The 15,363-nt window shown below is 41.5% G+C and overlaps 1 protein-coding gene across 4 annotated transcripts in view; it reads right to left on the bottom strand.

The window, feature by feature from the left end:
* The window catches only part of Dnm3 (dynamin 3), a 473,687-nt gene that overhangs the window by 224,955 nt on the left and 233,369 nt on the right, over positions 1–15,363 (bottom strand). For all 4 annotated transcript variants that reach the window (XM_027417219.2, XM_035445648.1, XM_027417220.2 and 1 more), the window contains one exon: positions 7,816–7,929. In XM_027417219.2, the coding sequence (XP_027273020.1) occupies positions 7,816–7,929 (114 nt within the window). The remainder of the gene's footprint in view (positions 1–7,815; positions 7,930–15,363) is intronic.

Below are 15,363 nucleotides of genomic sequence, written 5' to 3'. Positions count from 1 at the left end.
TATTTGGACTTTTCAAAATAAAAATAACCCACGTTAGGGCTAAGTAAGTGATTTTGACAACAAGTATGCAGTGTCCAGTGGGCAGAGGCTGAAGTCCACCACAGGGGACCTGTCCCTCCAGCGACAGCCCTGCACCCTCTAGAAAGTGGAAGTGAGAGGCAAAGAGCTGCAGACCCCTTGTCTTTGGCCTCCTAACTTTGAACAGCCAGGCCTACGGCTGTCACTTTCCTTCCTATTTTCAAAGTTATATTTGTCATCTGCTTGAACTACACAATAAAAGCAATGCTAAGTAAATATCCCTATAAGGGAATTGTATAATCTCCTTATCAAGCTATCCAAACATTTCAGCCCACAAAAATGAGGCCTGTAATTTCTTAAGAGTCCAAAGAATGTCCTTTCTCAATGCAGATCTGGATTCCCTTCAGTCATGCAAGGTTAGTACATTTCTGCTGGAAATGCTGTGTCCCCAGACTCTACTCTGCATTGCCACTGTACTCTTTATGCTGGGCCACAGATGTAGAGCAAGTATTGGCAACCAGCCTCACTGTATGAACGAGCAGTTCTTTCTTTCCAATTCGTTTAACTCTGCGAAGACTTACACACGCAGCTGTACATATATTTACCCCTTTCTTGATGATATTAAGAAAAATGAAAAAATTTCATCCTTGAGTCAAATTATCTCTTTCTCTCAAGTGTATACCCGGGAAACATTTTTAAAAGAAGTTTGCCATTAGAATATCAGTATAAAATTGTCAGAACTAACTTTTTTTTTGAAGTTAGTTTTTGTTTTATTCTCTTATCTTGACAAAATTCTCCCAAGAATTTATATGTGAAAACTAATAATGAGAAATTCAGTTTTCTCTCAAATGATCTCAAGTCCAGGAAGCCATGTTTGTATAGCCAGGAGACCAAAACCCACTAACCAATTGTGAAAATTAATAAAATTCTATAAATCAAAATCCCTGTTGGCCCTTGCTAACACTATCACATGATGAAATTTCATGTAGCTAGTGTCTTACTCACTGACTCAGGTCTTCATTAACCAATATTTTATCTGTTCCTTACATTGTTGGAACTACTGGCAGCATAAAGTGAACAAAACAATAGTCCTTGGGTGTACAGTGCTTACTTCCTTCATGTGTCGAGTTGTCCCATCACTTCTCATCTTCTAAAACATGTCTTTTATCATGTCTACCAATTTCCATCAGCTCAGGCCAGCCTAGGATGCCATGGCCTCTCATGTAATCATGGAAACAACTTTCTAATCCATTCCATAGTCCAGTTTCATACTCTTCCAATCACTTCTTCACAAGATAACCAAAGTAATCTCTCTCTGTATATATATATATATATATATATATATATATATATGCATATATGATATATAATTGAATATATATTCAATTGTTTGATCATGTGACCTCCAGTTCAAAAACTTCAAAGGCTCCTTTTAACAGTGGCAGTTGAAGTCCTTAATTTCTAGAGTTACTTTTCCTTTTATATCAGTCACTCTGGTTCAACTCTGCCCCAGAACACTGACATGACCTTCTCTGATCACTCATCTTAAAGCCCTTGCATCCTGTAATGGCTCATGTTAAACATATTATTGGCTTGACTTTTCATAGACTCTAATCAGCATTGGGTAAGCCTTGTGGTTTGTTTATATGTTTTCATTATTCAGATTGTCCCTCAAAAGGGCAGGCATCCTGGACTCTTTGTTAACCATTTTATCCTGAGTGATCAAAGCAATGCCTCACATATAACAAGGTTTCCAAAAATACTTGTTGGGAAATGTTCAGGTGCAGAAGGGCATGACATTAACATGTCACAGCTAGCTAAGTCCGTGTTCTCTTGAGTTTCTAATACGGAGAATGAGATACAACACTCACTTAATTCGATGCCTGGGACATTGCAGTTCTCAACTATGGTACCCATAGAGATAATCAGAAAACTCCAGAGAAGGGGAGCAGGCCTGACATTTTAGCAGGGGTGATGTTGACCGGAGTGCTATTTATTGTTACTGCTACTAACTCAGGAGTGTCTTCTCTCAAAGCCACTTGGCATTTGGTTTTGTTGAACATTCTGACCATTTTGGCTGGACTGGTGTTGATTTATAAGTATATATACTATACAGGCACATAATATAGAGAATACATATGCTACTAATACATATAAAGAAGAATTTCAAATAGGATTCCCAAGATTGACACCATTAAAGGGGAAAATAACAAGGTAGACAGAAAAGACAGAAGCTAGTGTGTTGTTCTAGGGATGGAACAAAGGAGATTAAAGCTGCCAACAGCACACCAAAATGGGTTGTCCACTGGTAAAAACTACTGTAGAGAGGGGCGTAGAATATTCTACATAACATTATTAAAATTTCTGTATTTCTCCTGGGAGTAATCTGTAAAGGCAATTGGTATAACCAACCTTATGTTATTATTTTAACAGAAGTCAAAAAGCTATTCACTTATCATCTCAGATCACAAATCTTCATGTCTGAGCTCTCAGCTCATCCTAATAAATAGCTGCCACTACCACCCTGCAGGCCTTGCCATAGACACACTGGCAGTGAGACACAGGGAAGACAAGCCATAAACGGGCCTATATAACCAATAAAAAATGTGTGCATGACCATTCACATAGGCAATTTCAGGTCTGGGGTTCTGCTACATGATTAAAAGTTGAAAACCCAAGGAAATCCTTTAGGAATGATCAGAAACTGATGAACCCTGAAAGATGGACTATGTCTTTTCACACTACACAGCGCTGCAGTCTGCAAGCAATGTCATAGAATAAAATATCACCAAGTAGATTAACTCTGTCAACTGCAACACTACAATAGAATAACCCCATGAAGATAACATGGTGACATTATGTTGCCTGGAACACAGGCAGAAACCTTTCTATCAGCAGCATGTGCATATCATGGGTGTAGAAACCATCAACGGATTCTTGGGGTGGGTGGTTTATGCATCCAATGACACTTAAGAACAGGGTGTATGTATCTGTTCTGAATAGGGAGAAAATAGAAAATTGCTGAGAACAAAACTCCCACCATCATGTTAACTACAATTTAAAATTGTCATTTCCATTATCATGGACTTGCCATGCTAGCTTGGAAAGCACCCAATCTGATAGCATCATTTCTAATTCTTAGTGAAGACAGAGGAGAACCCACAGGCAAGAGGGGAGAGAGTATGGAAAGTCTCACAGAACAAACAGGACGTGGGTTACCTTTTGTTACCTGACCTTGCCATTCTTCATTAAGAAAACCCAGATCCCATACACCTGATGTCATGACATGAAATAGTCAAACAAATTGGGAAGCAGGTGACATGTTAGACAAAGAATGACATTACATACCAGGGCAATGTTGGTGACACTTCCAATAGCATGAATAAATACACTGATGTGGTAGTAAGGACCGTTATTCACATATGACTTTATGATGGCCCTGTGAAATCCCCCGGAGGTGGCCGGATAAGCAATGGTCCCTCTGCTCAGTTAAAAAGCTGAGGCTCAGAAAAGTGCAATGACTCGAACCAGTGCAGGCAGCCACAACAAACCCACAACCCCCAGCCCATGCCCATTCATAGCGCCAGGTCGACACAACCTTGTGTTATATTAGTGTCACCCTGAAAAGCAGCCTTCAATCTATTCCTTCATCATTGGTATATTTATTAAGTCATTTATCTTTATTAAAAGCCTGTCAAAAGTTAAAAAGAACCATCTATATCCACAGGACATAATCTATTTATTAAGCAATCATTTAGGTGGTAATGAAAACACACACCTGCCTAATTACAAAAGGAAGCAAGATGGTGACAAAAACACATAATACAGAGATCCTCTATGAAAATTTAAATATAAATTATCATTAAACAAATTAATGAATCTATAACTAATTCAAGGGTCTTTCCCTTGTCACATTCTTTGACAAAAAAAAAAGATATTTTTTTTCTGAATCTGGCTTTCACACTATGTTAGTGCTGATGTACACCTGTAAAGACAATCTAAGTAGTCCACTCAACAAATTAGCTCCACAAGTTAAGGTAGAACTTATTTTCACACAGACATATTCTAGATTTGGGAGATTTTTTTAAGGTTGTCAATTGAACCACCTTTAGTCAACCTGTAGTTGAACCATGGCAGCAGGGCCCTTTGGAGCCTAAGCATCACGTACAACAGTGATGCTCACAGATGAGTGCCATGCAGATTCAAGAAACCCATGGTGTGTTGCGCAGCCCACACTCCTCATACTTCCTGTGTCGACCCAGTCCTTTTACCTTCCTTCCTGCTTCAGCTCCCAACAGACCCTATCACTTGTTCTCTCTCTCTCTCTCTCTCTCTCTCTCTCTCTCTCTCTCTCTCTCTCTCAAAGATCGAGGAACAGAGCTGTCTCCTCTCTCTTGCCCTGACTGCACATTCAGAAATGACCTGCAGAGCTGGCAGCTCTAGCCAGAGAAGTCAATGGAGCAGGGTAGAGAAGGACAGTGGTAGCTGCCAAAGAGTAGTGGGGTGAGAATGAAGGATGCCAGAGAGGGCTCTGCCCTGCTGACACTAATAACTGGGAGATGCTCACTGTCCTTGGGTCAGGCATTCCTAATATGAAAACTTCCCATAATGTTTCTGGGCAGAGTTCTGAGTGAGCAACAGTAGCCAATGACTAAAGTGGGCTGTGTGCAGCCTCTGCATTTGAGCTAGCAGCAGCCTCCCTAGCTGGTCTCCTTCTGTTAATGCCACCACCTCTGCCTTTCAAGACTACCATGTCTATCACACACAGAGAGCCTTCTAAACCACAAACCTAATCATGTCATACCATGTTGGAGTGCTTTAGAGGTGTTTAGTTATCCTTGGAATAAAATCCAAGTAACTGGTGGTGACTTATCAAACCCCTAGCCCCCTGGCATCTTTGTCCCTCACTGTACCTCTGGGCTGGTCACAAGTTTCCTGGCAGTTTCCAGTTCTGAGACTTTTGCATTCATCATGCCCTCTGATGAAGTGCTGTTCAACTCATTCTTTTCCACAGCCCATCTCTCCTATCTCTACTCCAATAATAACGGTTTTCTTATTCTATGGCCTGGTCCCTGCCATCTTCTCCATACTTGCCCTGTTTCATTCTCTCCAGAGCACTGGGTACTGGACATTATCCTATTCATTTACTTGGTTGTTGGTTACATATAGCAGCAAGCTTGTATGTCTTCTCCTCTGTTTTTTTTTTTTTTTTTTTTTTTGTGTGTGTGTGTGTGTGCTCTAAAAGGAGAAAAGAGAGACCCTTTATTTGAAGGGTCACTCACATTCTTCCATGCCTCCAACATCCCTCTACATAGGCCTTTAGTAAATGACCCACTGGAAACAGGCAATATTGATACACATGTTCATTTCTTACTTATGGAAATCAAACATTCTTGATAGAGCATCAGCTGCAGTGGTTTGTGTAGTTGTCTTTAGGAGTCAAGAGGGCACTGCCAATGTGTGACTCCCTGGCCTCTCAAGGTTTCTTCCTTCTCTACCCAGAGCATCAGATGCTTCACTCCCCTTCCAGGAGTGATGTAGCAGGCCAGAGAGCCAGCCTTACAGCTTCACTGCAAGAGCAATGACTCCCTAGCTCTCTCGGGGACCCATGGCAGCCACACCCCGAAACAGGTCAACTCTGAGTCACCTGAAAATCATCCTGGTGAATCCTTTGTGAGACCAGATGGACTTGGACAACCTTGAGTACCTTTGGGACTTTCAGAGCCCAGCAGCCTAGATTCTAATTTCTATCTTGCTACCAACTCTCTGTATGACCTTTGGCAGTCGGTCATCCTGATGGACAAGATGTGGCTTCTATAAGATAAACCCAACCATGTTGAAATAACTTTCTAAAACAGTGACCTGCATTGGTGATGGAGGTGATGCTTGATAGTTTTAGCAGTCTCATCTCCAAATGTTAATAATAAGAGTACCTTTCGCCAAGTTCTAATATGGGTCAGTCAGTTAACATGCAGCAAACACTGGCTGCCACTATTACTACTCCCAAGGGAAAACTGCTTCCCCTTGTGTTACTAGGAAAGGTTCCAAGACTGATAATGTATGTAAATGTATGAAAATGAACATCTAAATATTCTGGAGAAAATGTGTTGACAGTGTAACTAAGCAGCAAAGAAGATAATTACTTACTCTTTTGCATATAGGGGGTGTCTTGGAGCTTATGCCATGATCTTTAAACTAGAGCTTTCCACAGAATGACAGGAATGCCTCCCCAGTCACAGGAGAGAAACCATTGCTAACACTCAGATTCTCAAAATGCCTCTTGTAGTCAGCATTCTCTTGCCGTGAAGAGACACCATGACCAAGGCAACTCTTATAAAGAAAGTATTTATAAGAAAAAGCATATGCAAGCATTTATAAGTGCAGGCAGGTATTGGAGCAGTAGCTGAGAGCCATATCCTGGTTCATAAACTAAGAGAGCAAGTCTGAGCCCAAGCCTGGCATGGGCTATTGAAATCTCAAAGCTCACCCCCAGTGACACACTTCCTTCAACAAGACCACACCCACTCACTCCAGCAAGGCCACACCTCCCAATTCTTCCAATCCTTTCAAATTGTGGCACTCCCTGGTGACTAAGCATGCAAATAGATGAGTCCATGGGAGCCATTCTTATTCAAACTACCAAAATGACCAATATCACCTTTTACTGAGGTTGGTGACATGAAATTTGAAAACAATGGTTTAAGAGCAATTTTTTTTCTGACATTTCTGTATGACTTGGGTTTCCATATTGCAGAATCTTTAATGGGAATCAACTGATCATCTAATATTTTTCAACACACTGTTGTACAGAAGACATGGAGAAATAGAAAGAACCCTGAGCCATGAACCCTTCCTTCCAAGAAATGACAAAGGCATCTTTTAATGTTTTCAAAAGCAATCAGGTTAAAGTGGGAGGGGCTCTTAACTCTGACACAGATGTCTTTTGTAGCCAATAAGATTGGATGATCTCACCTGCTCATGGTTCAGCTATCAAAGAGCACTCATGTAACATTTGTGTGCTGTGTTACCAATACCAGTGATTTCACTGGTCACAACAGAGCTATTACAATTTCCAAAACATAGTTCAATTTCAATCCATGCCCCCCCCCCCAATCTAGCTCTAAGAATTTACAGCAGCTTCATGGCTCTATGAGACTAATGTGACTTCTCTGTGCTTTTTCAGCTATCAAATTTAAGTAAGTAGCAAGTCATGGGGTGACATTATTGACATTGGACATGAGCCAGAACACCACAATTCTCATCATTTGTGTTTCTACAGGGATATCAAATCACAAAGAAGAAAATGTGTGTAATGATCTGGTATGAACATGAAGCCCAGCAGCCTCACCATTCCCCGAGCCTCTCATTGGAGGCAGATGCCACAGCATAAACTCCACACAGCCTTGCTCAGAGCAGTGCTTTGTTCATCCCATTTCCGTTACCTTGTGTCTTTTCAACACATTATTTAATGAAATTGCTTTTGTTGTATCAGTGTCTTGATATTAACACAAGGAAGGAAATTTCCAATTCCTGGCCTGTAAATTCACTTCTCTGAATCAGCAAAATGGGACTGACTCTACAAAAGAAATAAGCAGGAAGCGAAATTCAATAGAAACATTGTAAAACTAAAGATCTGTAAGAAAAAAAAAAAAAGAAAAGTGGGTCTCCTTTGAAACAACATTTACAGACGGATCACACTGCAAAAGAGGTGCTGGTGTCTGGAGCTGTGCATCGCAATGACATCCGTTAATTTAACTTTAGAAGTGATTAAGGGAACTGCTGCTCTCCAAGGCTTACCTCATCATCCTTATACCAACACAAGCTTTCCGCAGTGAGGACGAACCAGTAGCCCTTCGAGCCTCCTTTCATGATGCCAATGTTGCTGACGGTCAGCCAGCCTTTACGAATCACCTGCAAGAAAGCAGACATCAGCAGAACCATTGAGTGTAAGGAAATAGAGAGCAGAAGTCTCAGGCAAACTAAGAGTAAGATACAAATTGCAGGAAGAACAGCATTGCCCGCCCCCCACACACTCAGCTTCCACCGAGCTGTTGGAGAAAGTGTATCTTCCAAAAATTTAGATGGCCAGTGGGAGGTCTTGTCCATCTGTGACTAAAACAAAAATCTTGGACCCATATGGATGCCAGAGTAGAGTAGACTGAAATAGACAAGAACGAATTGAAGCAGCCTAACTGACTGTACTAGCTTATTTATGGAATTGCTGCTACAATTAAAACATATTTTGTTGATTGATTGGATAGACTCCCTGTGCCTACTGCTCATCTCTCCTTCCAGACTACAGGTCCATTTGTCTGCCTGGCTTGATGCTCATTAAAACTTGCAGCAGACACTGGTCAGCAAATGGCAAAAACCAGAAACTCACACCAACCAATTAGATGCTTGTTAACAGCCGGAATCTGGTTGGCTGAGGGAAAAAGCTGAAATGATGAACATTTTAGTTTGGGGCCTTTGAATGGTCTTGATTTATCCACCTCCTTCTGGTTGTTATTTGCCACAGAGTAAAATATGCAGCATCTTAGAAAAATCATTCAATGGTTTTCAAATTCTAAAATGTTAACAACTGGGTGACAAGTATAACAGAACTTAAAAGTGGCATTTAAGGGAAAAAAATGAATAGCTCCTCACAGTGGTTATAAAGTTAATTTATTCCACACATGGAATAGTTTCCCAAATCCTCTATGCTAGGTGGTTTTATTATCTCAGAACTAGAAGTGCAGTTGTATATTGAATTTTACATTATCCTAAAGTTTAAAATGTATCCTATTTCAAAAACATTCACTGTCCTAGACATCCTAAAATATTTATTTTTTAATTACTTAAATGACTATTGGTTTTTGAAAATATTCTAATAATAAGATTCTATATTTCTACTAAATTTTTTGTTGAAGTTTAAGAAAGGACATAGGGAAATTATGAGATACACCAAAGTTCTCACTGCTGATTTTTCAAAATTCTTTCCATATTTACAGTCCAGGCCACACATGATCCCTTTTCAACATTCCCACTGTCCATTCTCCTTCCTCAAGGCCGTGTTGATTTTACATATTCCCAAAGAGCATCCCTCCTGGGCCCAGAGCAAGGTGGTTTTTCAGCTCCTTCTTCTTATACTCTACTGTAGAGAGAGGACAATGTACCTCAAAGTAAAATTCCTACCAGACACAGTCAAGTGCTTTCTAAAAACCACAGACTAGGTATTCTATGAGTGAATCAGAACAAATACACACGATGTCCAGGGATCTATATTTTAATGTATTACCCAGGGGACTCTTACTCATACTGAAGTTTGAAGACTATGGAACATACCCATGCAACATATAAAATTAAAACTCTGTCTTAGAGCAAATGATCATGGCAAGGTTTCAATAAAACATTTAAAAATTTTGACAAACTAGGCGACCCAATTTTTGAACCACATTCCAGGTCCTATTTCAGCACCTTCTTCTCTGGGAAAGTCTATCACACCCTCCTAAGGACCCTATGTGTTGGTAAGCATCTCTTACTATGATTATATTGATACCACATCTTTCTGGTTCTGCTGAATTATAAGACCCCTAAGGACCCAATTATAAGACCCCTAAGGAATCATGGTGCTACTTTCATTTTAAACTTAAAAACATAAATCATTCGTGGAAGGAAATTCATGGCCCAGCTTGTTAGAGCCTGCTGTGTCAGTAGGTAAAGTAGTAATTTGCTTTTATAGACCTGGAAGAGTTCTTCTATATGCAAAGATACTGAACAAAGTGAAATAATTGGTGAGCTTTCTACTGGTAAATTTTAGACACAGCGTCAGATTGTATTCCATAGGAACAACAACAACAACAATAAAGATTAATTTATGGACGGGCTCTCAGGTGCACTCTCTCTATTCTCTCTCTTTCTGAAATTCTTTTAAAAAGAAAAAAATGAAGGCTAAAAAAAGAGCTGTGCTGAAATTGAAATAAGATGCTAGATTTGACTCTCTCACTTTTCTGGAAATACAAGAAATAAATTCCAGGTATATATCTCTGATATAAGTATACTTATTTTTAAATTCTTGGACTGGCCAGATGGCTCAGTGGGTAAAGGCACTTGCTTCCAGATGACTGGTATAGGGAGAGAATCAACTCCTGCAATTTAATTTGTCTTCTGGTCTTTGCTAATATACATGAATAAATAAAAGTGACATTTTAAAAAATATGTATATGTCTATTATATTCACCAATTGTATCAAAAGTACTTAGAAATAATTTTGAGACTATGATGTGGCAATTTTAAGCATTTTTAACTGTCTGAAAAACTTTGTGGGAGATATGTATCAACTCCCTAATACTGGTAGCTTTATTGCTGACCTCTTGGATACCAAGTTCAAGGATGCTGGCTTCAATGTGTGCAATAAATATTAATAAACCTGAGCTGTTTTCTTATTTTCTAGATACATATAAGTACATGTTCCACTCTATCCAACATTCTAAGGGATCTAGCATGCTCCCTTGAGCAGAGAGAGCACATTTGGTTTATTTGTTCGTTTTTAAGGGCCTTTTACAAACTAAGCAAGCTTCACACTAATAACCTATAGGCTTGGCCTTCTTCTTCCTTTTTGATTTTGAAACAAGTCTCACTAAACTGCCAAGCTAGACTTGAACTCTCTCTATAGACAAGGTAGCCCTTGAAACTGTGTGCTTTCTGCCTCAATCCAACACAGCTTGAGTTACAGACAGTCCTGCCCCACAAGGCCTAGTTAAAACTAGGTTTTATAAGCCATTGCAATAATCCAAGTGAGAAATAAACTAGTGAGAAATAGAAAGTCAGGCTGTGAAAAGTAAAAAAGAACCTAAACCTAATCTACTGGAGTAAAATGAACAGGACTTGCAGACTTTCAGATGGATGAAGGGGAATTTCTGATGGTGTCAATGAGCAGCCAATAACCGCAGCCACAGATTCCAACTCCAGGGATTAGTTTGAACAGATATGTATGATAGTAAAATGCACTCTAAATTTCAAAACTTTAAATAAACAATTGAAAATACCTGGCTACCCTGAGAAGGGGAAAGGGACAAGATCTCCTGAGCAAGTTGGAAGCATGGGGGAAGGGGAGAGGGAGCTAGGAGAATGAGAAGGGGAGAAGAGGAGGGGTGAGGAGGACATGAGGGAGCAGAAAGGTTGAGTGGGGGAAGAGATAGAGGAAAACAAGATAAGAGATACCATAATAGAGGGAGACATTTTAGGTTTAAAGAGAAATCAGACACAAGGGAAATGTCTGGAGATCTACAATTAACTAACATTAACTAACAATCTAAGCAACAGAGGAGAGGCTACCTTAAATGCCCTCCCCGGATAATGAGATTGATAACTGACTTATATGCCACCTGATAGCCCTCATCCAGCAGCTGGTGGAAGTAGAAGCAGATACCCACTGAAGCTAATCACTGAACTGAACTGGAATCCAGTTGCAGAGAAGGACAAGTGATGAGCAAAGGGATCCAGACCAGGCTGGTGAAACCCATAGAAACAGCTGACCTGAACAACGGGGAGCTCTTGTCCCCCAGACTGATAGCTGGGAAACCAGCATGGGACTGATCCAGACCCCAGGAACGTGAGGAGACTTCAGAAATCTATGGCGCCTCCTGTAGTAGATCAGTACTTATCCCTAGCATAGGTGGCTATAGAGGGCTGAAACAAAATCAGAAATACAGGCCATAAAGTCATAGATGTCAATGCAAGCGGAATGGCAAACATATCAAGTTCAGTATAAAGGAGGACGCTGAATTGACTTTAGATCTGCCTGCTCCAGTGTGGTGATGGGATGAGGAGTGAGAGCTCACTGAGATGAAAAGAACAAAGAGTAAAACTGGACAAAACGGCTGAAGAGAGAGAGATCTTCCCAGAGCGGTTAAAACCAGCATAGGGCATGGGGTCAAGGGGATGAGAGGGGCATGTTTTCTTGCTTTCCAGTAGGCAACTATTTGACAGAAAATAATTAGCAGTAAGTAAAGGGTTGGTAGTACTAGACAGATGTAAAGAACAAGGAAGATGGAAGTAGGGGAGGAAGAGCTGGGGGAACGGCTAGCCATGAGCTGGGCTGCCTTGCTTGCTGAGCCTTCAGGGAGGGTGAGAGACAGAGAGGGCCAGATAGTAAAGGCTCATGTAGGCTCTTCCTACAGGAAACACGGAAAGTAGTGGAAGGTTGTATTTAACCTTTTCCTCCATTAAAGAGGAGGCTAGGTCATCAGCAGGGGTGTGAAGAAGGTCTCAGGAGGTGGCACAATACCGGGACACTCAGTCACAGAGTGAGACTGAGCATGCTCCAGGTAGTTCAGAAAGAGTAGGGTGGAAACCAGGCGACAAGAGGCAGATCTGCAGCAACATAGTCAGCACTGCTGTGTCCCTGAGGCTCTGTGTGTCCCTAACACAAAAGATGAGAGGCTGGCTCTGACTGGATCCAGAATGCTGAACTTCTCTTCCCAAACGATCTAAGTACATTCAAAGTTTGGGACAAGAGTGTAATTTGGGTTTATCAATCACCACACAAAACAGCTCTGGCAGAGAGATCAGGCCTGAGGTGGGGGTGAGGGAACCACCAGAGACATAGAAAATGAGGAGACAAAAGACCTATAGCATCCAGTAGGTGTGTAGCACAGTGGTTCTCAACCTTCGGGTTGTGACCTCTATGGCAAACCTCTATCTTCAAAACTATTTACATTACAATTCATAACAGTAGCGAAATTTCAGTTATGAAGTAGCAGTGGAAATAATTTTCTGTTTGGGGGTTCGCCAGAACATGAGGAACCATATTAGGGGGTTGCAGCATGAGGGAGGGTGAGAAGCACTGATGTAGTAGAAGGCAGGAATAGAGCTTAGAGCTGTAAGAGATGTGAAGCAAGAAGCTGCCTGCTGCTGCTGGCACTATTGGATTCATCGCTCAAGCATGCACCACTGTTTCCAGACACATCGAATGTTATGGCTGAAACAGTGTTTACTAAGCATTATTTAGTCTGCTGGATATAGTCAATTGAGCTACTCGAAAACCGTGAGTTACTAAGAACAGTGAAAATGAGAGTGGCAGAATACTTGCCCCACACGTATAAGTCACTCTGGGTTCAATCCTCAGAAACACACACACATACACACACACACACACACACACACACACACACACACACACACACACAGCAAAGGCGTGACACAAACTAAATAAAATAGATTCAATATTATCCCTATGACGCTATGGTCATTTGCATCTCAACAAGTTTCCTAAATTGGAGAGAAACAAGAGGATTAAAGCTGTTTTCAGGTACACATGTCCCTAGTCACTCCTTGGGGAGATTTCGTGGCACTGTCCTCAGCCCTGAACACTAACAGCGTTTCAGAGAAGCTTATTGTCCAAAAATGGATGACCATCAGCATAAAATGGGAATTTAGAAAAGCATTTCCTACGTAGTTTTTCACTAAGGAATTGAGGGTGATGCCAGGAGTCAAGGTGGACTGGCACAGGATACCGTTTAAATGGTTAGAGCAGTCAGGCATGGTGTCTGTTCTCCATCATCCCGCTTCTCGGGAGGCTGAGGCAGAAGAGATACGCAGGTTCAGGGTCAGCTTGGGCCATGGGGTGAAGGAGATTCTGCTTCAAACAATAAACAAAAACAAGCAGAAAAGGTCAGAAGATAAGGTATATGAGTGCTAAGAGGAAATAATAAAGAAGAAAAGAAAACAAAGGGAACTAAGGGAGAAAGGAAGAAAATAGATAAAATTCGAGTAGAATGCAAGGGAATCAGGATTAGCTAGTGCAGCCTTATGTAGAAAAAGGTAAGATGTAAGATATTCACTTTGTATTCACATTTGAGATTGCACTGAAGAACCTATCGGCATTCAGCACAGTAGCCACTTAAGCCCCTCAGTGTGAGCATCAAATGCTGTCTTCAGGAACCAAGTAAACAAGAGCAAGCAGCCCTGTAATTACAGGACTACTACAAAGGACCTCTCAGTGGAAAGGGCATGTTCTCGTTTGTTTGGCTGAAGACAAGCCCCACCCCTTTTAAATTTACTACTACAAGTATCACCCAAGCTGCTTTTGGCAAATGTAGAAACTGAAAGCAACTACAAGATCAGCAATCAAGAGACCGGACCAGCCTTACCCCTGCCCCTCATGGAAGCCTACCCTGAGAGTCTGGGATTCCTCCATACAAGAAGCAGGCACTGCCAGGGTTGGCAAACCCTGCATGTTGGGGCCTAAATTCCGAGCCCAGCCTCTGGCCAGAACACTAAATGATAAAATGAACAAAATCCCAGGGAGAAAAAGCACACATGGAAGAGTTCCAGTGCGGTCAAGGCCTTGGATTTTATTTGTGAACAAGGAGTTTTGACCTTGGCCTTGCTTATGGAAGACCATGCAAGCTTTCTCTTTTTCTTTTTCCAGCTATGCAGCTGGCTTTTACTGCTGCAGTATGGGAAGTGTTGCAGAGCACCGCATATCTGGTTGTTTGGCCTCCGTGGATTGTCAAAGCTCCTACACAGCCTTTCTCCTCGGATGAGTACTGGTTTACAGGAACAACCCATATTTTTTCAGGGCCCACCGGGCCAAATACTGGGAGCTGTACAGAATCAGCCAAGCTGTAGGTCAAGCCAGTTACCCTGTTGGTTTGGTAGAAACTATTGCTGCACAGACAGGCATCCTCAGAACAGACAGCTTGCCCTGAATCTGACCTGCGGAGGTATTTTCAGCAGGTGTGTCGGAGGCAAGGGTTTGATGATAGTGAAAAGCGTTTCCCCATGCACAGGGACATGGGCCCCAGAATGTGAAACTGGACTCACTGTGTTGACACTGAGTGATATCTGAGGGTCGTGGGTGCACAGAATACTCTTCAGGATCTATCCCTGCCTGTTAAGATCAGGCCTGGGTAGGAGGAATTAGATCAGCCATTCATGTTTGTTTGTTTGAGACAGGGTTCCTCTGTGTAACAGCCCTGGCTGTTCCAGAACTCACCCTGTAGACCAGGCTGGCCTCAAACTTCCAGAGATCTGCCTGCCACTATGATATGCTGCTGTCACCAGAAGCCCAAAGCTGTAAGGCTTTGGTCTTGGAATAGAACCACCAGAATCATGAGCCAAATAACCTCTCTTGTGATAGCTTACTGCTTTGGGTATTTCATTATAGTAATGGAAAGCTGAATAACTTAATAAGGAACAAGAGGACATTTCAATTTCAAATGCTGAGGAAAAACAAGTTTGTTGTGGAGACCCATTCATTGTAGAGCTGCTGAAGAGAGGCCACCTGGATGAGAGAACCCTTTGGATGAGGCTGCCCTGGACAGGAGGAATTTGACAGAGGCCTTTTATTCATTGTTCTCC

This window comes from Cricetulus griseus, chromosome 5, assembly GCF_003668045.3.
Source record: "Cricetulus griseus strain 17A/GY chromosome 5, alternate assembly CriGri-PICRH-1.0, whole genome shotgun sequence".
NCBI classification, from domain to species: domain Eukaryota; kingdom Metazoa; phylum Chordata; class Mammalia; order Rodentia; family Cricetidae; genus Cricetulus; species Cricetulus griseus.
This window is presented reverse-complemented; position numbering and strand designations above follow the sequence as displayed.